Source organism: Haliaeetus leucocephalus, unplaced genomic scaffold (genome assembly GCF_000737465.1).
Source record: "Haliaeetus leucocephalus isolate CR32 unplaced genomic scaffold, Haliaeetus_leucocephalus-4.0 Scaffold147, whole genome shotgun sequence".
Taxonomy (NCBI): Eukaryota; Metazoa; Chordata; class Aves; order Accipitriformes; family Accipitridae; genus Haliaeetus; species Haliaeetus leucocephalus.
In genome coordinates, this window is record NW_010972583.1 from 2,090,202 (window position 1) to 2,115,989 (window position 25,788).

Genomic DNA, 25,788 nt, shown 5'->3' on the forward strand with positions numbered 1-25,788 from the left:
AAATATCTCCAGATTTTTCCTGTTTTCTTCTAAGAAGGGCACAGATTTCTGTTTTCTTACGTCACTCCAAACTGCTCAGTGAGCAAGCACTTCCCAACATGCACAGTCTGCTTTCCAACGCAAATGCGCAAGCCTAATCCTGGCAACACTTGTGACTGTAAAATTAGCACTATTTGTCATCTTACATATTTCTAAAGTCCCCAGCACCCTGTTCAGCGGATGCTCCTATGCTTCCCTGTGCATCTGAACAGCAGCTGCATGTAATTTCCAAAAGATCCCTTCTTTTTTCCTCATATTGTCAAATTCTCCCGTTAAAACAAGCTCTCCATCTTGGCAGATGCCACACCATTAATGCCATGAACGCTATCACCATGTTGCCAGCAGTAGGCTGAGACTAACATCAACTAGAAATCAAGCGCTGCACAGGCGATGCACCGAGAGGAGCAGCACGCACCGTGGGAGCCCGGCTCCGAGCCCGCATCAGCTTGGGGAAAACACGGAGGGACAATTTTGCACCCTCCAGTTTAGCACTTCTATGTGTTTTCCCATCTCCACGAGATAGCTGCTCCTGATACCAGCAAGGCAGGCTCCTGCCCCATGGGTTTTCGGTAGCCCCCCGCGCTGCTCCTGCTCCCCTGGCACCGGCACCGTCCCCAGCCGGCTCTGGGTATCCCACCAAGGGTCAGGCTTGGGCTGCATTTGTCTTCCAGTGTTTGTAAATACATGCTTTCCTGCCTAAGTGGTAAAATGGAAAGGCGTGGGGGAGCCGCATGTCTTTAAAGCATTTTCTAAACTCACGGGGCTTTCAAAAACGGGGGAAAAAAACCCAGAAAAAGTGAGCAAAGGAACGTAGAAATGCAACCGATAATCTGGAGACTGCTCGGAAAATGCAACCCTAAAAACAGCAATAACATTTCCGGACAGTGCTGTAAGCTCAGATTTACTACCCAGCCTCTTTGCCTGCTGATTTCCTTATCTGCATCTCTGCAAAGTGTAAGGACACGGGGCAAAGAGAAGCGCTCGTCGCCTATGCACGCACTGCTGGGACTCCTGACGGTTAATCTGCAGCTGTAAGAGAACACGGGCATGTTCATGGAGGTTTCTTGCAATGGAAATTTGAAGTAAATACTTTTTGAAGAGGTGACATTTTTCTCTGCTTTTTGCTGGGAGACTGTATTAGGAACCTCCACATTTACAGCAGTATTTTTCTGGAGTTAAACCAGCTAAACCTGAAGATAGAGCTTTTTATTCATCATGGTGAGACATACTAAGGACTGAAGAAAAAGTAGATCAGCATGTTGGTTCTACTTAACTCTCTGTTTATGAGGCACCCCCTTCATAACAGCTATCAGTATTGTATTTAAATTGTATATATTGACAAAATGTAATCTACCTCTGTAAGCATTGTGCCATTCAACAGTACTACTATTAAATTTATATACCACAGTTTAAATTACATCCATTTCATGAATGGTAAAATGCTAAAACTCAAGTGTCTAACTGCCAAAATACAGCCTTACTGGAATGAGTACAATTTACAAATACAATAATTACATTTTAAAACCATTAACAATGTTACATCTAGAAGTAAATACTGTAGGACTGGTCAAGACGGTGTTTTCCAAGGAAAAAAATGCTGAAAGTTGTCGACACTTCCAACAGAAATGTCCCGAGTGCAGGATTTAGTTCATTTTCCTTAAACTGTAATTAAAACCCGTTCCACGCACAGCAGTCCTTGGGTATTTTCCATATTATTTTCCATAGACTTGCATAAGCTTCCATCAGTTATCGGCCAAGTATTTACCTAGAAACGGGATCAGAAATCAGCTGCGGGCAGGGAGCAGCCCCGATTCCCAGGGGATGGCCGCCCGCCTCTGCCGGCCCCCGCGCCCACGGCCACACTGCTGCCACGCACGAGTGGCACACGGGAAAACACTTGTCTTTCTCTGCAGCAATGGGGCAAAAGGAAAAATAACTTGTCTTTCTCTGCAGCAATGGGGCAAAAGGAAAAATAACTTGTCTTTCTCTACAGCAATGGGGCAAAAGCTCTTCCCGGAGATCCCCAGACCTTGCCTTTCACGCACGACCCACAAGCAGAAAGGAGCCCGTGAAATTCACGGCTCTCGTAAGCGGCAGCGGGATTTATTTCATGCAAGGGAGCTTTTGCCCTTCTGCCACCGGCCAGCCCCGTCACACCATGCTGCAGTGGGACCTCTGGGCTTGAATGGTCAAGAAATATAGAGCAAAAGCAGTCCCAGGCATGCCAGCACAGCCAGAGGGGACCGTCAGGGACATTGCCATCCCAAGAGAAGCTGCTGGCGAGGCACCTACCTGCTGCAAACCTCTTCTTGATGAGGGAGAAGCGGTAGCCAGCGCCGACGAGCTCGATGTCGCAGCTGGACAGCGTGCTCCCCTCGCTGGTGAACTGCACGGCCAGGGGGGCCGGGGTGCTTGGCCCCTCTGAGAGCTGGAATCGGGCCAGCAGAGACCCCACACCTGCGATTTAAAAGTCCCGCACGAGACCCTTACCAGCCCGGAGAGGCACGCTGCGCATCCCGGGGCCAAATTTGCCAGCAAAGGCAATGAGGTGCCCAAAGCGCTGCAAGTGAACCCCACTCCCATGGTTGTACCCGAGACAGCAGCATCCCCTGGGGGGGCGGGCAGAGGCAAACCCCCTCGTCCTCGCAGCAGATTTTTACTTTTCAGACACCCCAGCGATATGAAGCAGCTGAGCCGCACGTGTGACACATGCAGAAGTGACCTGCGGGAGGCTGCGGTCCCCCCGAAGGGGATGCAACCCGCGGCCTCAGCCTTCGAATGCAGAGGGTCAACGGAGCAAAGGATGTGGCAAACAACCTCATCCAAACCCGGTGTGTTTGTTCCGAGATGCCAAAGCGGTTGGCAAAACAGTACCGGTGGCACGTAGCCCTGCTTTTCAAAGCTCTTTGCTCCTAGCTTTAAATAGCATCCTCCCCCGGCAAGCGCCAGCAGGAATCTGCGTGTCTGCACTTGTGCGCAGGCATGATAAACGGGTCAGTGTCTGATTTAAGTATTCAGAGTTAATAACATGCACATTTGCAGGATTACCTCCATTTTCTGACTTCTGAGAGATATCAGGGATCTTCCACAATATCCTTTGCTGTTCGGCATTCCTAAAAACACATGAAGAAGAGCATTTCTGTAGGAAACAAGAAGTTACGAAGGAGACACCTGAATTTTGCTAAAGACTGTGGTGGGCTGGGGGAGCAGCTCCGGTGCCACCCTCAAGAGCTGCAATTCTTGGAGCTTGGATTTGAGTTTGGCTTTGACCCGAGCAGGAAAACACTGCTCTTGCATTGCAGGTGAACAACGGGCGAGCGATAGCGGCGCCGAGCCGTGCCCTGCTTCCCCGCTGCAAACGTGCACGCCTGTGCCTATGGCAGCGATGGCCATGCATCCCTCTGAGCCCTGGATAAAAGTAGCCAAAACACGGAATAAGGGTTGTTATTCTGCTGCCTGCACACACGCCTTTAGCTCTGACCCGCTTGCTTGTGGGAATGGCAAGAAAAAAAATCACAGCGGGGTTGCATGCTTCCTCCTGCAAGAGGAGGACAGGTTTGGGTCCCCAGCTTGCTTCCAGCTCCTGCCTGCAGATGCCTCTGACAAAGGCAGGGACATGGCAGGGACGGCAAACGAGCTCTTTCTCAGGTGAGCAATTCCTACCAGACAGCAGGAGGAAGCACAGCTTGAAGTTTGGTTACTCCTCCGTCGACGGGGACGAGGAACTGGACGTTGTTTAGAGCTACCGGTGTGGTCATTGCCTCTGTATTGTATTTGTAGTCAATGCGGAGGTCAGTGCTTGCAGGGTCACACCGCCAGCTCACTGCAAGGTTTAATGGAGTAGACTGAATACCCTGGGCAGATACCTTCCAAAATGACAGAAAAAACATTTAGTTTCCGTAGGGGTGAAGGGAGAAATCCCATTTTACAGACGCGGTAATTGCATTTGGTTTCAGAGGAGACAATACCTTGTATTCTCATAGAAAATTTGTACTGGACTCAAAATCAGGCAATCTAGTGACATACAGAAGGGTCTAGTGGGATAGCATGCCCTCAACTCACGTTATCTCCACTCTGCACTAGGGAAATACCATCTTTTACATCTATAAGTTAAGCGCACGTTTTTGGCACAGTTTTATCTTACAAAAAAACCCCTACCTGGTATTTGAGCATATCCACATTGTAATAGGTGGCTTGTGGTTTCTGTTCCGATACCTTCTTTAGGTGAGTCATCAGATTTGGCATGTTGACCCAGAACTCTTTCGTGTTGGCGTCACTCTGCGTGTTGTCACTGCACAGGGGGAGAATTAACCCTTCGCGTAAGTCACCTCAGCGGAAGAAAGCTTTTCTACAAAGAATACAGGGCAGCAGCGCTGGCTGCCAGCTGGGACTGCATTTAATCCTGCATTTAGAGAAATATTGCCTCCCTCCTGCGCATCTCTGGCTTGTCCTCAGATACCTCCGGGGAGGCATGGCAGATGCAACCTGTAGGTCGGCTTTTGCAAACAGGAGGTCTAATGAGCAGAGCGAGGCACAAAACAAGCAAGCCCCATCAAAGTACTTGCTCCTCTCTGCCGATGCTCTTCTGCCTGGCAAAGGGGCTGCTCTCGGAGGGAGTACTCTGGCAAATATTTAAGGGCTTGAGAGTTTCCTTCCCACAATCAGGGCAGGCTTCAAAGGAAGACGCTTTGGGCCATGTATTTTTGCAAAGCACCCTAATTTTCTGGAAATCCACCTTCCTTTGGGATGGTGGCGAGGCAGGGGCTTACCAGCAGAGGAGCTGGGGGTTTGGCAGGACGTGCTCCAGCCTGTTGTAGTTCAGCACGCGGAAGGTGAGCACCGCCGGAGCGGGGTTGTTGGCAAAGTGTCGGGTGATGCCCGCTGGAAACGACAGCACCATCTCCCCCGTGATCTTCACGATACACCTGCAGCGCCGAACACAGAGACCGAGGGGGGAGGAAAGAGGGGGGGAGAGGCTCAAAATGCAGCAGGAGGGGAGGGTTCGTGCCGGGGATGGTGCAGCGGCAGCCCACTGCTTCCCACCCACCGTGCTGGGGGAAGAAACCTCTTGTGGTCCTCAACCAGAGCGAGCTGAAATAGCAGCAAAGGCTGGCAGCCTGCGAGGGATGGGGATGCCCCAGGAGCATCCCGACCCTGGACCCCTGCCTGGCGCAGCGCACTGATACCCCAGCACACACGTGTGCCGAGCCCAGAGCACCTCCTTTCCTCCCTCCCCATCCCTCGAGATGCTCACCAAAGCCTCGACAGCACCCCAAGCCTGGCCTGACCCCCGGACCCCCTCGTATCGACACCTGGACCCCCTCGGTCAGCACCTACTTGTTGGGGTCGGCCCCTTTGAAGTACGCGTTGACGGTTTCCGTGAAGGCAGCGGCGACGGGCAGGGTGTCCTGTGCCCCCATGGTGAGGGGGCTGGGTCCCCGCGACGAGCCTGAAACAGAGCAAAAACCTCCACTTCTTACCTGTAGAGGGAAAAGGCACCGCTCCCCCCTCCCCGGGCTGGGGCGAGAGGGTGCTCACCAAGAGCCCCAGCTTAGCTTTATGGGCAGATATTAAGAAAAAGTCCCCCAGGCTTTGGATGAGGCTTTAAAAACTGTTTACAATTATCTATCCCCCCTCAAAAGCAAGCAAAGAAAATAATGGAGGAGCCCCAGCCACGAGCAGCATGCAGGGCAGCGGCATCCCCCCCGGCACAGCTCCGGAGGGGGGCTGCCACACGGCAGGCTTTGCATGACAGTTTTTGCAGTAGGTTTCTGGGCCCTGGCAAGAGGGGCTGGGGAGGTTCCTTGTCCCTTGGCCGGAGAGCTCAGGCTGCCCGTGGGAAAGCGGGATGTCGGTGGTCTCCTCCCTTCCCAAACTCCTGCCCGCGGGGACCCCCGCGATCCCCGGCACGCTCCCCTCTCCTGCCCGGCGTGCCTGGCGAACCCCCCTGCACAGCCTGCAAAGGCAAATCTGCAAACCGTCAGAAATCTGGAGCTACGGAGGAGAACGTGGGACTCTGGGTGCAAAAGCTAGAGCAGTCGATCTGCGGTTTATTTAGATGATGAAAAACAAGAGGAAGGGTTTGCTTCAGTTGTGCTGCGTGTCCGTGGACGCTAGCCAGGCTCTAAAATAATTCAGCCCTGCGTGACCACACGCGGGTTTCCCTTTGCTGGCCAGGAATGCCTGTCTCCAAAAAACATTTGAGGGTGAAAGCACCACTGCAAGCATACACCAGAAGCCCTGGGCATGCTGGAAACCCTGATGTGGGGGGCAATGTCCCGCTCCCCATGCCTGCCACCAAAAGGAGAGCGAGCAGGGGCTGTTGGTACGGCAAAGCTCTCGCCTCTCCCCCGGGGAAAGTGCCAAAAGGTCACCCTGGCGTTAGTGTCTGGTCACCCACCCGACGTACAAGGCCCTGATCCCCCGGGCCCCCAAAAAGTCCTCGAGAGGTCACCACCTCTGCCCTGGCACCGCCAGTTCAGCCTTATCTATTTTTCTGCAATGCATTGTTTTGAAACCTTTTTTTTTTTATATCATGGTCTGTACATCAGGTTAGACACAAGAATTATTTTGCCTCAAACCAGCTACAAATGAACGGGAAAGGTCTCCCGAGGCTTACCCAGGGACCCCGACACCCCCTTACTCTGTTACCTTCACTTACAGGGTCTGAATCAGGCAGGTGAAACGGGCTATTAATTCAGCCCAGGGTTTTGTTTAGAGCATGCAAGCGTGTGCCAGCTTCAGCCGAAGCCGTACAAGATTAAATGCCGGCCTGGGGAAGGGCAGCACCTCTGCAGGCGGTGGGGCGAGGGAAAAGCAAAGCGACCCAGCGAGATGCAGCGTGTTTCTGGTGAGCTCCTGCTTTTCTGCTTGGACTATCTTCAAAAATAATCCCCTCCCTTCTTTAACTGCTGCTTCCCACCGCTGCCTGTTGCTTTTTGCCTCGCATCTAAGCAATCTGTCATGGGTTTTGTGTGATGTACAGTAAGGTCCTGGCTTGCTGCTGCAAGTTTTGTGAGAGTAAATGATAGGGTTTGGGTGCAGGAAATCAGGATTCATAACATCTCCTGGGGAAAGCACTTCCATCGCTTAAATTACACTTTGAGTTTTGATATATTAATTGTGAAAAAACACGGCATTTGCAGACGAGGAGAATTCCTCACGCCTTACAAACGCATCCGTGCAGGCAGTGCATTAACGTATCGAACCAAAGTTGCTCTGTCCTAGAGGCACACATGAGCCTCTCCGGTGCTGGGGTTTTCCCTTCAAATGTCTAATGTAGCCTAAAAGGGTGTAAAAAATTAATGTGGCCACACATCTCCTTCTTGGTCGTACGTCTTAAGAGACTCAGGGGACTAAGAGATTTCAGCCGCAGCCTGGAATAACGATGCTCAGTAAGTGCAGCGCGTCCGGCTGTCCCAGCGCACGGGATGGGCAGACTGAGCATCTCACCCGCACGCAACAGACCCATTGCCACCCAGGCATTAATTATCCTAATGACCCCAGGGAGGCAGCATGCGGCTCCCCAAGCCTTCTGCTTCTGAGGACACGGCCCCGAGCTACGCATCGGGGACTCGACAAACATCCCGTTAAAGAGCAGACGCTTCATGTCGGTGCCAACCGCGCGTGAAGGCACGGGCAGCTCCCCAAAACCACTGATTATCGTGGCCACGCTGCAATACCTGGCTGTGTGGCAGAGGGGACATGCAGGGCCACGGGGCAGCACCGCAGACTGGTAGGCTAACGTATTTTTTAAGAAATTCTTTTCATAGACACCGGTGGTGGGTTATCAGAGAGCGCAGCGAGCACATCCTTGCTCCCCACACCCAGAGCAACAGCCCCTCAGCACATCGAATCCAGCCGAATGCGGTGGGATATTCCCATCACATCCACCCAGAAGTACAGACGAGATTTAAAAACATCAGCGCAGACTGGCTATAGAAGGGTGAAATCTGGAGGTATCACCCAGCAGAGCAACATCAGGCTTTGCTCAGCAGGGAAGGCGAGAGGATGGTCTTTAGCCGTCCCGCAGCAGCAAAGCCCGTGATCCTTGGCAATATAGATATTATTCTTTGGGGGAGGAAAAAACCCACCTCCCACACATACATGCTCCGACTGCAGCCGGGTTTAGCCTAGACCCTGCACCGGAGCATGGAACGAGGGGTAGGTGCCTCTCATGCCAACCTGCCTTTCCCCTGATTTTCAGTCTCTCATTTCCTCCACCATTTCTCTGTACGTACATGAAATGTCTTCACTCCCCAGAATGAAAAATCACACATGCAAGAATAAAGCGGCTCATCTCGCGTATCTCTATTACTGGGCTCAGATGGCCTTTGAAAATCTGAGTTCATCTGAACAGCAACAGCAACAAAACATCCTCCACGTTTCTCATCTGACTTGGAATAAAAATCATGTGGATGTAATTGGCATTCAGGGTTCTCGGTTCCCTCCACTCTTCCCTCATGAACCTATATATTCTTCTCTTAATGGCTTCAGAGACTAAATAACTTTTTAAATAAAAACTTTAATGTAAAAAGAAAAGCATAATCTATTTTAAGCCCTAGAATTCTTTTCCAGAAACTTGAGAGACAAGTCTAGTTACTGTGGCACGCCTCCAACAAAAATCTGGCTTTTCAGTGACTGCTTCAGAAGTCATTTTTAGGAACTTTTCATTTTGGCAAAATGACCTGATAATACTGGAGAAAAAAAAAAATCCACTTTATGGAGATTTGGATCCAGCCATAAGCAGCACACCAGGTTATTCGCCTTACTTTTCCCTACACAAAGGTGGAAAATACAGACGTGGAGTAAGGACCGTGATCCTGGTACACAGCTCTGCCCTTGTATCCAAGACAGCATCACCAAAACTGCACCCCATCTTTTCACACACGAACAAACTACCCCACGTTCTGCAAATACACAGATCTTAGCACAAAAAAACCCCTAAACTCAGGAAGAGAAGATTATTTCTCTTCTGGCATTTCATGCCCTGAGTTACAAATGCCAAACTCAGCAGATCTCCTTTCACCTCCCTAGAGATGAGCATTGAAATTTAGCTTTTTTTTTTTTTTTTTTTTTAGTTAGACACAAAGATGTAGGGATAGATCAGGAAATCCAGCATGTGGAAGTGAAATAGCTCCTTCCTGGGACATGAGACGAGCCCGGAGGCAGTGCCACGCTCTTCCAGCCCTACTGCTGTGCCGGCCGGCCGGCATGGCCTGGACACCCCCCCCCTCGCCCCCATTCTAGACCATTCACACTGCCAGAACAAAGCACAAAAATTCAAATATACCATTCAAACCCATTAATACGCAAACGCCCAAGAAAACCCCCGAAAGCTAGAGGTGCTCGCAGTGCTGGTGCTAGACCGAGTGAGGGGGGAGGAAACACAGAGCGGGGGGGTCAGTGGGGATGCACAGTGCCGGGGTGCACGTACTGAGGAATAGATAACACGTGGAGGTGGCTGCCTCGACCCGGCGATCAGCCGGCACAGCCTTCGCCAGCCCCTGCCCCGCCGCGCTCTTCCCGAAGCTCCGGGCAGGCACTTGGCACCTGGGAAAGGAAACCCAGGAAAGGGGTTTTTTTTGCTGGAAACAGCAAAATTGCAATGAGGGTCGGGAGCGGGGACCTCGGGGACCGGCGGCTGTGGCCCGTTAAAAGACAAGAAGGCAGAAAAGAAGAAACCAACCTCCCTGGTCACCGTCCCTGCCGTCTGCTGCTGCTATGGCATCACGCTCGCCAAAACGGGGTTTGCTCCGTGAACACCAACACCCCGTGCTCAGCGGCCGGGCAGCGCAACCCCGGGGCTGCTCGGCTGTTTGCCGGAGGGGACCCGCTTTATGGACCCCAGGCTTCGTGGCCAGTGAGACCCACGGAACCGAGCTCCGGCACCCCCCGTGCCAGCAGCATCGCCCAGCTAACCCCAACCCAGCTCTGCCTGCAAGAACCGCAATGGCTTCAAAGCGCTTCTTTTGGGGGTTTAAAGCACCTATTCCTGCTGCTAGCAAACCTCCCCGCTTTTCTCGTCTTTTCAAGAAAAATGTTGGCACGCTGCCGGTGAGATGAGGCTTCCTCCCAAAGCCTCGGGGCTCTCCGAGAGGGGCTGGCCGCCCCTGCTCCATCCGAGATGTGATGCTGCTCAGAGAAGCTGCCACCCGCCCCAAAACAAGCTCTCCTCCCCCTGCATCCTCCCCAGTGCATCTTCTCACCAACGAGGGACCCCAAAACCCGCATCGCCTCCGACCGGCCGCCCCGGCAGCACAACCTGGTGGCATTTTGGCTATGCTTGCTGGCGGTGCCGGCACGCTCCCGACACCTCGCCGTGGAAAAATGGGATGGGAGGTGGGGAGGGCACCCCGGCTTGGCGGAGAACCCATCACCCTTTGGTTTTTAATTAACCGCACTGTGCCACAGCCCGCTCAGGGGAACGAGCAGCTTGCGAGGGGGAGTAGAAAGAAGCCCTGGTTGACAGAGTCAAGTTCCTCGGCAGTGCAAGCGGTTTCGCTCTCTGGTTTTCACCGCAGGCTCGGTACGAGAATATTCTTTTGGGTTTTGGTTTGTTTGAGGATTGGGTTTTTTTTTAATAAATAAACAGGGAAACAGATCATTGGGACAAATGGCACAAATCAAATCAAAATTATTCTGGTCGAACTTGCGATGTCATCTAAGTAGCCATAGCATTTCGCACGGAAAGCCGGACTGGAGCCTTTGAAAGAAACCCCGGGAGTCAGAGAGCAAGAGGAAGGGGAGCAAGTCGTTACCAGGTATGCTATGCACTACTTACCTTCGAAAGTCAAATAAAACTTTCCTCTGTCAAACCAAACGAGGGAAGGCTGTTCATTCTCTGTATGGCCAGGAGTTGAAGCGGGATGGGAAAGGTTAAGGAGAGGGAGAGAGAAGGACACAGTGTGAGTCACAGAGCAGGTCATTTATCTCGCTACGGGGAGGGGACGAGGCGCTGCAAGCCGTTCACGTGCAAGGAAAGGGGGGGCTTTTAAACTCTGGTTTTGGCTTAGGAAACAGAAAGCAGAAAGCAAAGCTATGGAAGCCCAGATGGAAGAGTATTTTTGCCCGCTTGGTAAGGATTTTGGCGGGGGGCGCGTGTGTCTCTTTTTTTGCCTGGAGTGGAAGAGGCTTCTTGGCTCATACAGTCTGTTAGCATATTCTAACTGCGCTGATTTTGGCAAACATGCCTTATCCTCTTCACCTCCGGCGATGTCTCTGCCGTGCTACAACAGCAGCAGCGAGCGTTTCCCTGGCGGGATGCTGCAACCGCATGCTACACTGGTGTGCAAAATAAGTGACAGTGAAACGTAGGTGTTTTCTGTTGCATTTCAGGACATAAACCTTGCAGATAAACAGACACACGCACACAGAGCAGGAGATGCCTAGCTGGAATTTTTCCTTTCCCATTATGACCACCAGCTCCCTGCACTCACACCGCCTCAAAAGCCACACTAGACACCAGGTACTGTTGAAATAACTAGGGGTAGGGGAAAAAAAAAAAACAAACCGAAACGGCTTTTTGAGCTGTCAAATTAACCTTTTTGAATTCAGGAGGTGGTAGCCTTTCACCTCGCAGTCCTTTTTGTCCCAGAGAAACTGTCATGCAAGGTGCTGCGAGCGGTGGGTGCCGGGGCTCGGGCACTCGGGGTGCCCGCAGCCGCCCGCGCCGAAGCCAGATGTCTCGAAAGCGCCCTGCTAGTACAGTACCTGCAGGCGTTTCACAGCGCCTTTCAAACGCGGGCAGTTTGTCAATAAAAGCATCATCTTCTGATAACATAAGCAGAAGAAACGCAAAAGAAAGGGGGAAAAAAAAAAAAGAATGAAAAAACGAATCCCAAATGAAATCAAGCAGTGCGCTGTATCAACGAAAAAAGACAGAGAAGGGTTTTAATGAGAAAAATAACGGAAGGGGCGCTGACACAGAAATAACAGCTTCTTTCTTTGCAATAAATTATTCAGACTGCACGTGCAACCACAACGAAAGCAAACCAGAACAGCACGGAGAACAAATAAACGACATAACTCTTCCACATGCTCTCAGACAAACTCTGTCGGACTTTGCCACGGGAAACAAGAGACGGAGACCGTGGTGGAGACGGACCCGGCGGCAAGCCGAGGGCTGCGGGCAGCCCCAGCCAGGTTGGGGTGTCCCAGCCCCGGGACAGTCCCACGGGACCCCCAGTGGTCCCCGACCCACTGCCGTGTGCCCACAGACCTGCCCGTCCCTGTCCTGTACGCCTTTCACCTTATCGTTTCCGTATGACGAACCCAGGAATTGGAAGTGCTTTCTCTTCTGCTACGGGTTTGCGGACCGGTGCAGCGAGGCGAGCGCCGCGTGGATGCTCCCCCAGCGCCGGTGCCCACCCTCGCCCTGGCCACCTTGGTGGGAACAACCGGGAAATGCTTGGGTTTTCCCGGAGCGGCTCCCAAACCCCGTTTGCCCCTGCCTGCCCCTCGTCCGGCTTTTCCCAGGCCAAATCCTGCCAATGCAGCACCCGCCACTTGGTTTGCATGGAACTGGAAGGGCAAAACCTGCAATCTGGGGGTGTTCCTCCTGGCTGCCCTCTTCAGTGTCCCCCCTGCCAAGGGGTGGCCAGAGAGCCCTGGTTTTGGCTTTTTCAAGGAAAGCTCCCGCGGAGGGGGTGGGAGCCGCTGGGGCCAGCGGGTACAGCTTCTCGCCCCCCCGCAGCCACGTCAGCCCCTGCTGCTCAGGGCAGGTAGGTCAGGAAAAATATCAAGCAGCAGATTTTGTTCACAAAAATATATGCGTTAGAGAAAAAAAAAAAATTTAGAACAAGAGCCTAAGGGACCCATCGCCTGCTCAGCCTACAGGACCAGCATGCAGCCCCCATTTCATAGTCGCTTCTGCCGGCCTCCTGAAGTCCCCACGACCATCCCTGTCCTCAATCTGGCTGCTCCCCTCCACAAAAATCATGTTTACCACTGTGATCCCAGGGACCCCCATGGCCACCGTGCCCACGGGCACCGGCCGAGGCCACCGCCAGCCCCACCGACGGCAGCTCGCTGCCAAAGCTGCGGGACAGTGGGCACAGACAGGACCGACAGCCGACACACCGGGGATGCTCGGGGCTGGCTGGCCCCTTACTTGAGATGCGTTTTTGGTTGTTTTTTGGGTTTTTTTTTTCAGCAGCATGCCGTGACGGTGACCCACAGGCGGCGAACAGGTACAAGCATCTACAACATCTCGAGAGTGAAGCAAACAACAGGATGGAGACGCAGGTCGGAGACTCCAGCAAACCTACGGGGAGGGCTCGGATGGGCACACGCGGCCACCGGCACCACGGGGATGGCACCCGCCGCACGGCTCGGGCCAGCCCTTCGTCTTCCAGCCATCAGAGATGGCATTGGGGTGGCGATGCTGCCGCTCCCCGTGGCTCCTAAGGCGACAGCCGGTGGGAAACGCTGCGGCCAGGACCGTGGCTGAGCACGCACGAGCACCAGCTGGGTTTGGTTTTTTTGGAGGGTTGGGGTTTCAGCTCCCTCCGCAGAGCCCGTCTGCCAGCCTGCGCCGGCAACGGCCTGCAAAGCTCCTTCCCCGCCACGCAAACCAGGCGTGCTCGTCACAAAAAAAAAAAAAACAGGGAAAGAAAAGAAAAAAAAAACCGGAAGAGGGCTGTTCTTGGTAGAAGATGGAGCTGCGGGAAGCAAGGGGCGGTGGGGCCTGCAGCCGGGTGGGATGGCAGGGATGGCGGAGGAGGATGTGCCGGCAGCTGGGATGGAAGGGATGGAGGAGGGTGGGATGGAAAAGGGGGGGACGGGAGGGGACAGGGGGACACGGGAGGGGACAGGGGGACACGGGAGGGGGACCCAGCCCATGGAGCCTGGGAGCTGCCAGCCAGATTTTATTTGCATTTCTTATCTCAGGCCCCAGCGGGCACCTGGGAGTGTTGACAAACCCCATGTTTTTCAGGACATTCCTCCAAAAGAAAACTGCAGTGCTTTGTTCCGGTCTAGGACGTGTCAAGCTAACTGTTTGGAAGAGCCTTTTCCAAGACCCCGTTTCCTACTATCGCTTCAAGGGAAAGTATGAATTTAAGTCGTTCAAAGAGATTTGGTATTAGTTGCCTCCTGGATCCCAAGGTCTGGCTTCCAGCCCCCCTCCCCTCCAGGTACAAGCATCCTCTGCAAAAAAAGCTTATTTTGACCAAATTTACAGACCGTAAGCACATTTTATATTACATTTCACTTGGCAATAACCTCTACCTTCACCAAACGTTCATTTTTCACAACGTTTGGAGCTGCCGCAAAGAAAGCTTCCCTAGCTGCATCACATTTGCGATCTGTCACCCCCCAACCCCCCAAATCCCTTTTTGCATTTAAAACCCTGATGCAAATTAATGAATGTTAACCCAACGAACGTGAACTCGAAGAACAATCTAGCAAATTAAAAGGTTTCAAGGAATCTTTTAAGGATGTTTAGAGGTAGGAAAGGTGAAAGAACAGCAGTGCTGTATGTTTTTACCAACGGTGGGAGTGGTGGCTGCACTCAGGGAATTGGTGGAAGATATGGAAGAAGTACTTTCAGCACGGGCTAAAGGTGCTATCGGAGGAGGGCTGGATGAGTGAATAGGAGGGCTAAAAGGCCTGGACTGTAGAAAAACATAAAATAACAGAAGGTTAAAGAAAATACCCACAGCAACATTTACATCAAACAAACAGAAGCTTTTGCCTGAAGCCATAACCCTCTGTACCTCCAGGCCAGCTGGCTCTGCTGGCATCCTGGAACAGCCCTACTGGGTTAGCGTAAAATCAAACAACTTTAGTTCTTTTAGTGCCAACGGCGTTTGAGTCCGGACCTAGAAAAATGGCAGACGACTCCCACCATCTCACAAGTCTGGGTGTTTGAAGTCGCCACCCGCACCGAGGATGGGAGCTCTGGGGACCACGGGATGGATTTAACGCACCCGGTATCGGGAAGGGAACGGTACCCAACACATGCCAGCTCGCTTGAGAGCAGCTCATTGGGTCCTTATAGATCCTTTGGGGATAATTTTTTATCTGTAACATCAATCCAAAAGTTTTCTACCACTTACCTGAAGCAGCCCACGGTGGTGGGGCAGAACCCGGCAGCCCAGCCGGTGCGGCACGGCAGTGGGGAGCCCCACCAAGAATTCCCAGGCATCCCCCCACCACAACCAGACACCCTTCCCGGGACGGCCAGACCCGTACTGCGTTACCCGCGGGCGGCCGGGCACAGCCGGACCCTTCCCACGGGCACGCTCCCTTTTCGCACCCGCTTTCTGTCTTTACCGCAACTGCGAACCACCGCTCGCCCGCGGTCGGCATCGCCGAGGCTGCGCCGGCAGGCAGAACAGGAGGCGTTCGCAGCCGTTTTTCCACGCGTAATTTGTCTCGGTGAACAAATTCTAGAAAACTCTAACCAGCCCGGGCAGCACCCGCCCGTTACTTGCTCTTAATCGCTTGCTCCGCTCCGTTAATCCATCTCACCGGACGGCAAAAGCGGACCCACCGTCCCCCCACCACCCACGCGTCCCCCACTCGCGGCCGGCAACGTACCACGTCGGCGACGGTGGGCTTGCCGGGGGGCAGCTTGGGCCGGGAGGGGGGCCGGGGAGGTGGCGGCGGGGGGGTGCCGCAGGCGGCCAGCGGCGTGCCGGGACGAGCCGGGGACGAAGAACCTGCAAGAAATGGGAGCCGTGAGCGTGCCGCAGGCTGGCCAAACCCGTGGCTGCCCACCCCCGGACCCCCGTGCCCGCCCATATGTCCTCTCAGAGCAAAGACTTTTTCGCCAAGGAGCTGGCATGAGCTTCCCCTCGATCGTTGCTCCACGGTAGCAGCTTTGTGCGGGAAAAAAGCTTTTTTGGGATCACCGGTGCCAATGCGTTTCTGGCAGCAGCTGCCCGTCTGCGCCAGGTAGCCCGCTGCCTCGGCCAGGAGCGCTGTGCAAAATCGGAGGAGAGTTATGGCTTTCCTGAAAACCAGACGTGGGCAGGAGAAAAAATGATGCTTAACCCCTGCAGCAGCTGATGCCACGGCTCCCGGGGCTCCACGAGCGGCACAGCCAGCGAGCGGGGTCGGTCCCCACCACAGGAACGAGGGGTCCTGGCGAGAGGGGCAAAGCTTTGTCCGAGTGAAGGAAAGGAAGGATGGAAGAGCAAGGTTGTCAGATTTGCTGGGAGTGTAACACATTTCCCAGCCCTCTGGGAGAGTTTGAGGGTGCTGCCGTCATGGTTCGTGTGGTCCCCAGCAGCTGCTGCCTTGCTGCAAAGGGGACTTTTTGCAATCAAATAGAAATTTTAACAGATGCTTAAGAGGATGCCCAGCAGACTGTTTTGCTCCACATACAGAAATTCCTTCCAGGGTAAGTTCAGCAATAACTGCTGCTGTACAGAGCGGTCGGAGACTGCACCGAGACAAGGTGGGTGGCAGGAGCCGGGGGACACACAGACCCCATTTTGCAGGACGGCTGAGCTGGCGTTTGCTACCAACCTCTGTGGAGCACAGCAGTGCGTTACGATCCGCAGAGAGGAGTGTTTTGCTCCGACTGACAGTAAGATGATGTCTTCAGCTTTATTTTTCCCCACTTACAAGAGAATCAATTTACTAAAGTTTTTTAGGCGATAGTTCAGATTAAGGAAATATCGAAGCTAGATCTATGGAAACAAGACTGAGAGGTAAGTGACAGAAGGCAAGAGGTCAGCTTGTTTAAAGAGAATAAATCCTGGCCATTCATTTGCACAACTCCAAAATTCAAGCCATTTTTATTTAGAAGCCTAATTTGGGAACCAAAGTTTGAATTTTTTCTTCCTTATCCTAAGAAAAGCCTGACAAAATAGGAATTACTCAGGAAAGTAACCTAGCAGCACTGAATGAGTGTCACAAGACAGAAACGTCAAGGGTGCTCAGCCGAAGCCCTGCCAGACATCAGCTTTCATCCAGAGAGATTTAGTCTTCAGGTATTGAAGGTCCCTAGGAGACCCATGCACATCTAGATATTTTTTTACAAGAAGAAACTGTGGCAGCACGTTGTAAATCAGCACGAAATCAGAAACCTGCTGGGATGCCGGTCCCCAGCCCCATCTCGGTGACACCCGTAAGGCCGGGCTGCCATGGGGTGCGAAGGCAGGAGGGGGTCCTGCCCCACGGCATCCGAAAGCCGGACAGCCCCGGGGTTGGAGGCAGCAATGGGAACCCTGGAAAAGTGGAGAGGGCAGGAGCAGGAAGGGTGCGGGATCTGCACCGCGCACCCAGACCGGCTGCCGCAGGATGAAGCTTGCTGAAGATCCACACAGTTTTTGTGTGCATATTTCAACGCTCTGCATTTTTACAGGTCGCTGTCCCACGCCGGGCTGAGTAAGGCTGAGGTGTCGGCGGGCTGGAAAGCATGCCGAACTGAGACAGGAGGTAATTCCTGGGGAAGAGACACGGATCTTCCCAAACAGGTAGCGCTGCCTCGCCGAGCGGGGTCTCTCCATCCATCCCCACGTGCGGAGCTGCCAGCACGTCCCCATCCTGCGGATCTCCGCTCGCGCAAGGCAGTTGCTCAGTTGGCATCGGGGCAGAGAGCAGCGTAGGAAGAAGCTTGCTTACTGTTCCCTGCTGCCCATCTCCCGCAGGAATCCCAGCTCCGACCAGTGTCACCGGCAGCGGGATGCTGCAGCCTCTGCGCAGACCCCCACCCACCCCCCCACCGGCACAGAAAAGCCACCACCACTAAAGCAAAGCCACACTCGCAGCAACAGCCACGCTGGCGGGGGAGAACACCCCCAGGACCCCTCAACACCCCCCCAGAGGTGGTAAACCCCCAAAGCAGATGGCACGACATTCAAGCTCACGCGAGGCTGGTGACGGCGGTCGGGCACGGGGCTGGGGAGCCACGCACCCATCATCTCCCACCACCGCCGGCGTGGGTGGAGGTGCCTGCAAGGCTCTGCGGGGGTAACGCTCTCAAAAATAGTTTCTGGTGGATGCCGGGACGGCAGCAGGGTGGCTGGTGGGGACGGGGATTTGCACGTCACAGCTGCGCCGGTGCAGTAAGTGCCCTGGGATCAGCCTCTGAAATAACACGATCAGGTTGCCCCTTCTCAAGCACTGGGGGAGAGCTTGTGTAAGCTGACCTCTGACAAGCTTGTCTGCCCTAATGGGCGCACAGGCATTTATAATTAAGCAGGTGAAGCCAGCCAGCCAGCACATGCCAGACACACCTCTCAGGTTCTGCCCTTGTGAGAGATTCACCCTGGAAGCCGGTTCTCCAGACCCAGCTGGGCATCCAGGCTCTCGCAGCCGAGAGGGACCAAGTACTATTCAGCCCCATGCCACCTCTGAGCTGCAAGTTGTTTGGTCTCGGCAGCCCTAGGGTGATGGTATGCCTTGACCTGTCTGTCTGCAACAGATCGAAAGGTTCTGAGGCTCACTCAGATTATTTGCCTGAAACGTTTCTACTTATGTTCACTCTGAAGCCTACTGAGGACGGAGCTGCAGCAATAACAATCCTATGCCAAATTTTGAGTCGAGGGGTTACGTGCGTAGCGGAGGTGGGAAGGGCGGCTCGCGGGAGCTTTGGGGAAAGGCTGTCAGACCCATCCGACCATCAGACACGCAGCAAGGAGCGGGGGAGAGGACACAGGAGGCTGAGGGCAGACGCTGGACGTGGAAGCACGAGACGGCTGGGTGGGAGCGCGGGCGCCGGGCACAGGCACAACCGGGCGGGAGGGGACGGCGGATGCGGTCACGGCCACACCGAAGCACACCCAACGCCGCGGGACGTACCGCTGGTGCTTCCCGTGCCGCTGCTGCCGCCCGGTCCGGGCGAGGAGACCACAGTCCGGTAGGTGGGCGGTGGAGGGGGAGGCGGGGTCGCTCTTTGTCCCAGCCCAAAATCTTTGGGAGAAGCAGCCGGCTCCAAGTTATCATCCTTAAGGTGGGGCTGCTCAGAAACCTTCTTGTGAACCTCTTCCAGGTGGAGCGGCGAGGGGATCGGGCGGGATGGCTCGGCCGCTGGAGCATCGGCCGGGCTGCCCGCTGCCGCCGGCGGGGATCCCACTTTTTCCCGGGGCGTCAACTCCGGAGTCGCGTTTTCCGGGGATTGATCGGAAAAATTGACCCACTTGTCTTCTGCGTTAACAGCAGCAGACTTGGGGGATAGCACGGGGCCAAAAATGCTGTCCAAGTCATTGATGGACGGAAGTTTGTCACTTTTGAGCTCTGCTGCTGTCTGGTCCCCTCCTGTGGTCAAAGTAGTTTATTTTACACTTAGCATTAACCGAGAGAGCTGCAGTCGCGCTATTCTCTACGGGGTTCTACGTCAGCTACTTTCTAGAGGAGAGGCTCTAAAAGCATGTTTTCTTATAAGCTGCCAGGGAATATAATTCATGTGCAAGAAAGTTTCTACGTCAGGTCATGTGCAACATGTAATGAACCACACTGGACTGCAATACAGACACTGTGCGAGAGGGAGCATGCACCACGAGCCAAGCCCTCCTCCTCCTCCTCCTCCTCCATCACTTTGTGCACAACAGACTCGCATCCGCCCAAAATTTACAGCTGGCTCTCAGCCTTTGCTACACCATCGTTATGTCATTATCATCACTCTGAATTATCAGCAGATAATAAACTTGTGCACTCAGCTCTCTTACACACTCCACTATATATATATTTATAAACACACACGTATAAATATATATGTTTAAACATGCTGGCTTGACACACTCAAGAGCTGGTGCTGGGCATGCAGCACAGGAAAGCAGACGGGGTGTACGTATTTCAGTTGCAAGCGGCAGCAGATAAGGGTATTTTAGGGCTCTGCTCGCGAACTGCGCTGCCACGCAGCAACGTTCCTATCTGACTTCATAACCAACACGCAGACAGGCTTCATCAGCAAAATCCAGAGGAGGGAGATGCTCCGTCCTCCCTTTCGTGCCCTGTTTTCTTGCATTTCTCTTCCCCGAGGGCTGGAGCTTGGGGAGCTGGCAGCTCTCTAATGCCAGGAAGGCTGCCTGCTACTCGGTTACTCCATTTTGGACAGACTGAACGGAGGGATGGGGAAGGACCGGGGCAGCACCGGAGCCCCCAGCCCCTGCTACAGCCACGTGCATTCGGCTAAAACTAAGGTGCCCTCTGGGCTCCTCGTGTCAGCATCCCACCACCCCTGGTCCTGCATTTGGGGGATAAATTCTAGTTTTGTTAAAACAGGAAAAAAAAAATTAAAAATCGACCTCTGCCGCTTGCTTTACTGGATGCGCAGGCTGAAGCGTGCAGCAAGCCAGAGCCCAGCAAATAAACCATCACACATGGCTGGGCACTGCATTTGCTCTTGCTGATGAATCTACATATGTAGGTGGACACACTGCCAGGCTGGCTACTTAGATAAATAAAAAAATCAAGATATGGGAGCATGAATGAAATATCAATGGCTAGAGCAGTAAGCTCGGAGCAGGGGATTTCTTCCTGGCGATGTTAATAACGCCCCGAGGTGCTCCCTACGTGTGCGTGCAGCGAGGCGACCTGTCCCCAGACACTGCCCTACGCAGAGACCAGGGACTGCCCTTCCTTCCTCAAAACCTGCACCTCCGACACGCACACCCTGCCAGCAACATGAATTATATGCTTATAAGCACTTTATGATCCCCGGCTGCATCCAGCGACATCTTTCGACCCCTTCTTCCATCCAGGCTGTCCTTTATTCCAGGTACCATTTCATTCTCTCCCCCCTGCCCCTCTGCACCCCCAGCTGCCAGCCCCAGCCCGCGGGACCGGGGGGGGCTTTTCCCACCTTCCCTGAGGGCAGCAGGAATTTGGGAGGGCAGGACCAGCTCCGCTGATGCAGGCAGGCGCCGCGTGCCCTGTTATTTCATAAGCACAGACTGCACAGTGCCGCTCCAGGCGGTAACAGTGCTCTATTTACTCCCAATTTTGAGCAAGACATTAAAGCTAACGTTGCATTTCATTTCTAGAAGTGACTGATGCCAGCGGCGGGGGAAGGAGAGAGCATTAAATTCACCAGGGCGACACCGACCCGGGAGTCCAAGGCATCTTTGCATGGCTTCAAAAGCATCGCCCTGGCTGCGGCATCCACCGAAGCACCATGAATGCAAAGGAAAGAGGATGCACGAGGACCAGACCCGTGTCCGAAATGCGGCCACGGGGACCCGACCCCCCCAGCGCAGCCCCCGCGGGCTCCGGATCAGCCTAGCGGGGCTGGGCAAGGGCACACGCGCGGAGGCACGGCGCCGAGCTTTTACCTATTCCCACCGTCAGAGGAGAGCCGGTGCGCGGCGGCGTGGCCGGGATGTTTTTCGGTGGGAGCGGCGGAGGAGCTGCAAAACAGCGGAAAGAAGGAAAAACTCAGTCGCGATGCCTTCGGGAACAGGCACCAGCCCTGGGGTGGTTGCTGGGTGAGCAGGAGCAGCCCCGAAGCCTGGGAGTTTACAGTGTTTCACCTAGTGACAAGCAATCACTGGTGGCCTTTTTTGTTGGGTTTTAGGGTTTTTTTTAATTTTAAATCTTAGACTGTACTCGTATTTTAAAAACCTGAATTACCATTTTAATTAAACCTTGTAGCCTCCGAGGCACATACCTGCCTCTGCGTTTCTCTTGTGCCCATCCCGCGTGGATCCGGGATAGACATCCAGGAGGAATGCTGTGGCTAATTAACCCAACGCTGCTTTACAGGGGCATTTTTACAAAGCAGGCGTAAATAGCATCCAATTCCAAACCTCCTGGAAGAGCCACTCGGGAGGCACCATGGCTGCTCTGGATGCGGCTCAGCACCATTACGCACCCACGTCAATCACGAGTGTCGCAATCCCCTTGCAAGCTCGTGATGGGGCCAGAGGTTGCCTTCACCTTGGCCCAGCGGCACCAGGGCTGGGGGGGTTGGCATAAAATAGGTTGTGTTAGCGGCTAGGGAGGGGGGAAAAAGGAGCAGGGGAGCAAGGAAAGAATGACTTTGCAGCTAGGGAGGAGGAAAAGCTGCAGTTCTCTCACCTGCCCCAGGCAATGGGGAGAGCTGCAACGACAACTGGGGGTTTGGGGCCAGAGAAATTGGTGCTTCCCACCTTGAAGAACCACCCTCTAACTTGCTACACAATTAAAATGTTACAGAACTGCACAGTACCAGGAGTCTGGATGAGGAAAAGTAAAAAGATTTGATTTCTGTATATATTAATTTATTTTCAGTGGATAACCTGCACAGTCACTTACTTCCAGTTGGGAAAGGTCTCGGTAGCTTTGGAGACTCTACGCTTGTGTTGACCGGCTGGACCGAGCCCCATATCTCAGGCTGATCTAGAGTAGCTGAAAAATAAAAAAATAAATAAATACACACACAAAGGCAATGATAAAACTGACTATCTTTTTACAAATACCAAAACACACAGATGAGACGTGTTTATCTAAGGCTTGTAAAGAGAGGAAACTAAACAGTGACAGAAACCTCCGCTTAATTAAAGACAGGGATTTTTCTGTAACATTAGATAATTACAAGCTTGCCTGATTTTTAAACAGGATGTGCCAATTAGTTTGACACTCATGCTGCTTGACAAACAAAACAATGCCATTTACGTATTTGGAGGCTTATTACAGTAAGTGAAACATTGCATTAATTGCAAAAAACGTCTGGAATTTTAGGATACACAAAAAAACAGGTATTAAAATGAAAAAATCCAATTACATTCAGAAGTTGTAGGGGAAAACAACCCTCTTCTATATCTCATTTAAAATTTTTGCACTGTTTTTCTTAGGCTATGTGTAGAGAACTGCACAGAAACATAGTTTTGATTATAAGAATTAACCGGAGTCATTAATTACAAGGCATAACTAGGCTACAAGTGGCAGCAGCCATTTCGTGATAGCCAAGCTGGGAGGAGGAGACCTCTCCGGGAACAAACTGCTCCAGCGGGTCAATGGGGTTTTTCTTTGGGGAGAACAAGGCTTGCAAGGGAAAGCTGTAAAAAGAAAAAAAAGGCAGGGGGGGCAGGGGGGAGAAGTAAAGTGTCCTTATACTCCTGTCCAGGGGAATGCTGTTTGGGGGAAAAAACGACATCACTGAGATGACATCTTCACAGGCACGGGGACCTGTAAAGCACTGCCAGATAACTATATTCATATCTTCCTTCAATTAAATTAGTGTGATGCCAAAATGCTGCCGCGGTGTCGGAAGCTAACGGCCGCTGCTGTTAAACACACCCCGCTTCGAGGCCAAACAGGCAAACCCGGGGTTTCATTTGGAAGTCCGTATTTTTCATATTCAATAGCCGCTCTCTTTCAGGATCTGTCCCAAGACCACGTAATTAACTAATGGACTTAAACACTTGCTCTGTTTCCACATAACCCAGGCAGACCCCAACCCCACGCTGCCTGCGATGCAACTACCCGCCCTTCGCCTTCTGCTTTAGTTTGGGTTTTTTTCCCCCTCCTTTAAGAGGAGGACTTGGGGGGGGTGTCGATGAGCGGGGCTACCCCACCACGAGCCGTCCCCGGCACACGGCACGGCCGGGGGTCTCTGCCGGGAGACCCGACCTGCGTCCCCCGACCCACCGTCCAGCTTCTGCTCCTCGAACGCCGACTCCAGCGGGGGCCCGAAGAGCGGTGCCAGCGCCGCGGGGTCCTCCCCGGCTTTCTTGCTGCGGGACGAGACAAGAGCAGAGGAGCCGTCAGGTTCAGGGTCGTGCTCCACCCCGGTGCCCGACTGCCAATAAGTGCATTTTCAGGGAGAAATTTCAGGGAGACTAACGGGCACTTGGCAAAACACAGGGTTTCTGGCACAGAAAAAGGAAAGGAGAGCGGCAGCACTGGCTGTAGCACTACGGTGCAAACCGTGTAGTGCCCGTGCAGCCGCTACGGCACTGGGGATTGCTTCAGGGTTAGTCAGAGCTACTCCAGACTGCATGGAAAAGGGAAAAAAAATAAAATAAAAAGTCATGGTCTGGATCACACTCGGGTCCAACACACCCTGCGGCTGCACAGGGCTTGCTCCTAGTGAGGTTTGTTTTCTGTCCGTACCAACTAGTCCGTTTGCTTTCCTAAATCAATGTATACCCACAGCACCCGCTTGCCAGCTCTGCCTATCGATCAGGCTCAAGGCGGCTTCCAGCAGCGGACGTCCTGCTGCTCTTGTGGGAGCGCAGTATGGATGCCGTGCATCCGAAACCAGGGGTGCCACCAGCACCCCCATCCTGCATGATTTTGTTTGGCCGCGCTCTGCGGGGATCCACCATCGCCGTCTGGGCACCTTCCCTCATTTCTCATTTACTCGGCATCCGAGCAAAGAGCCCATGGACCCGAAGCTCCCCGTGCCTCTTGCGTCCTGCGGCACAGAGCATTTACTCTGCTTATTTAAACACCAAACGCAAACGTTTGGCTGTCTCATGAGTCTAAAAAGTTATAAAACTGTTGTTTCTGCAGGGGTGTCTTTGATGAATCAAATTGGGGCAGCTCGGCTAGGCAATATTCGTACAGCAGTAAATACACAGTGAATTTGCTGTGTTATTCTGGGTTTGACCTATCCAGGTATACATGAAAAAAAAGATCAAAATCTGGAGGTGAAAACACCGTTGCTCAATGGGAAGCATCTGTAAGTGCGCAACTGCCCACCAAAATGTTTAAAAAATCACATTGGGATGATGTGCCCGAACGTAGCTGTAATAGATAATGACACCCACAGACTCCGTACTGACCTGGCGGGGTCCGGCGTCGGCGTGGAACGCCGGGGCCGCGCGATCTCCTCACCTGCGGCACAGGACGGACAGTGCGGGGTTAGAGCCGTTCTCCCGCCCGCGCCCCCCCGAGCATCACCCCCAGCCCACCCGGACGGGGGGCTCGCACCAGGCGTGCCACCGGCACGGCACACGTCCCGTCCCACGCCTGCTACGGAGATGCTGGCAGCAAAAGGTCTGGTTTATTAATTCAGATTTTTTTTTTTTCTGTAGAGCTGGACTAGGGAGCTGCACTGTTTCTATAGGGTACCCCAAGGATGTCCCATATGGCCACCTTTAAGGAAGATATTTGGGTGCCATCATTTCTGCCAGGACCACTTTAAAGCAAACCTAACCCCCCCAAAAGTACCACCACCCCCCTGCCATAACTACTGTTCTTGAAGGCTGCAGAACAGAACATACTTACTGGATAAATTCCTTTTAATCGTCCCCTGGAATTAGAAACACACGAGGTAAGCGGGATGCACAGGGACACGAGTGCACGGCCATTGCCACCCAAGGAGGGACGCGGCAGGAGCAAAGCAGCCCAGCAGACATGGCAGGAATTGCCTAGCTAAGGTGATATTTACTGTCCACAGCTGAAATACACCCAGCTGCACGTGTGCGTCGTGAAATCCCATTTGCTCCCAGCATACAAGGAGCAGAAAAACCCCACCGAGAGGATTTTGAGCCACGTAAAGCCATCACCTGGCAGCGCTGCCTTCGCAGCCGCCCGGACCGCCCGCGGCTTATGGGGGTCACTGACACCCTCAATCCTGTTAGAAATGGCATAAACCCCAAATCCTTGCGTTTGACAACGATTTAAGCCAAACGATATACTTTCAGCAATCTAAATCCTCGCTCTCGCCACACAACGCACACGTGCGCAGCAAAAGCCAAACCCTCAGCCCCCCCCCAGGAGCTGGGGCTGCGTGGCAGAGAGGGGACTGGGGGGGGGGACGGGGTACTGGGGGTACCCCAGGACCACAAGCAGGGTCTCCAGGGGTTTTATAAGGGTGCAGGTCAAACCACAGAGGATGCCCATCATTGGGGACACCTTTGCATGGGG

The 25,788-nt window shown here is 53.4% G+C and overlaps 1 protein-coding gene across 1 annotated transcript in view; it reads right to left on the reverse strand.

Moving 5' to 3' along the window:
* Positions 1-1,314: 1,314 nt before the first annotated feature.
* The window catches only part of SGIP1 (SH3-domain GRB2-like (endophilin) interacting protein 1), a 54,491-nt gene continuing 30,017 nt past the window's right edge, over positions 1,315-25,788 (reverse strand). Inside the window, exons 12-27 of the mRNA XM_010561541.1 lie at positions 25,147-25,171; positions 24,702-24,753; positions 23,563-23,648; positions 22,228-22,320; positions 21,267-21,341; positions 18,796-19,251; positions 15,583-15,704; positions 14,528-14,654; positions 10,823-10,882; positions 5,377-5,488; positions 4,809-4,964; positions 4,198-4,330; positions 3,703-3,905; positions 3,088-3,152; positions 2,332-2,496; positions 1,315-1,804 (exon numbers count right to left, since the gene is read on the reverse strand). Of these exons, the coding sequence (XP_010559843.1) occupies positions 1,782-1,804; positions 2,332-2,496; positions 3,088-3,152; positions 3,703-3,905; positions 4,198-4,330; positions 4,809-4,964; positions 5,377-5,488; positions 10,823-10,882; positions 14,528-14,654; positions 15,583-15,704; positions 18,796-19,251; positions 21,267-21,341; positions 22,228-22,320; positions 23,563-23,648; positions 24,702-24,753; positions 25,147-25,171 (1,953 nt within the window). The 3' untranslated portion in view covers positions 1,315-1,781. The remainder of the gene's footprint in view (positions 1,805-2,331; positions 2,497-3,087; positions 3,153-3,702; positions 3,906-4,197; positions 4,331-4,808; positions 4,965-5,376; positions 5,489-10,822; positions 10,883-14,527; positions 14,655-15,582; positions 15,705-18,795; positions 19,252-21,266; positions 21,342-22,227; positions 22,321-23,562; positions 23,649-24,701; positions 24,754-25,146; positions 25,172-25,788) is intronic.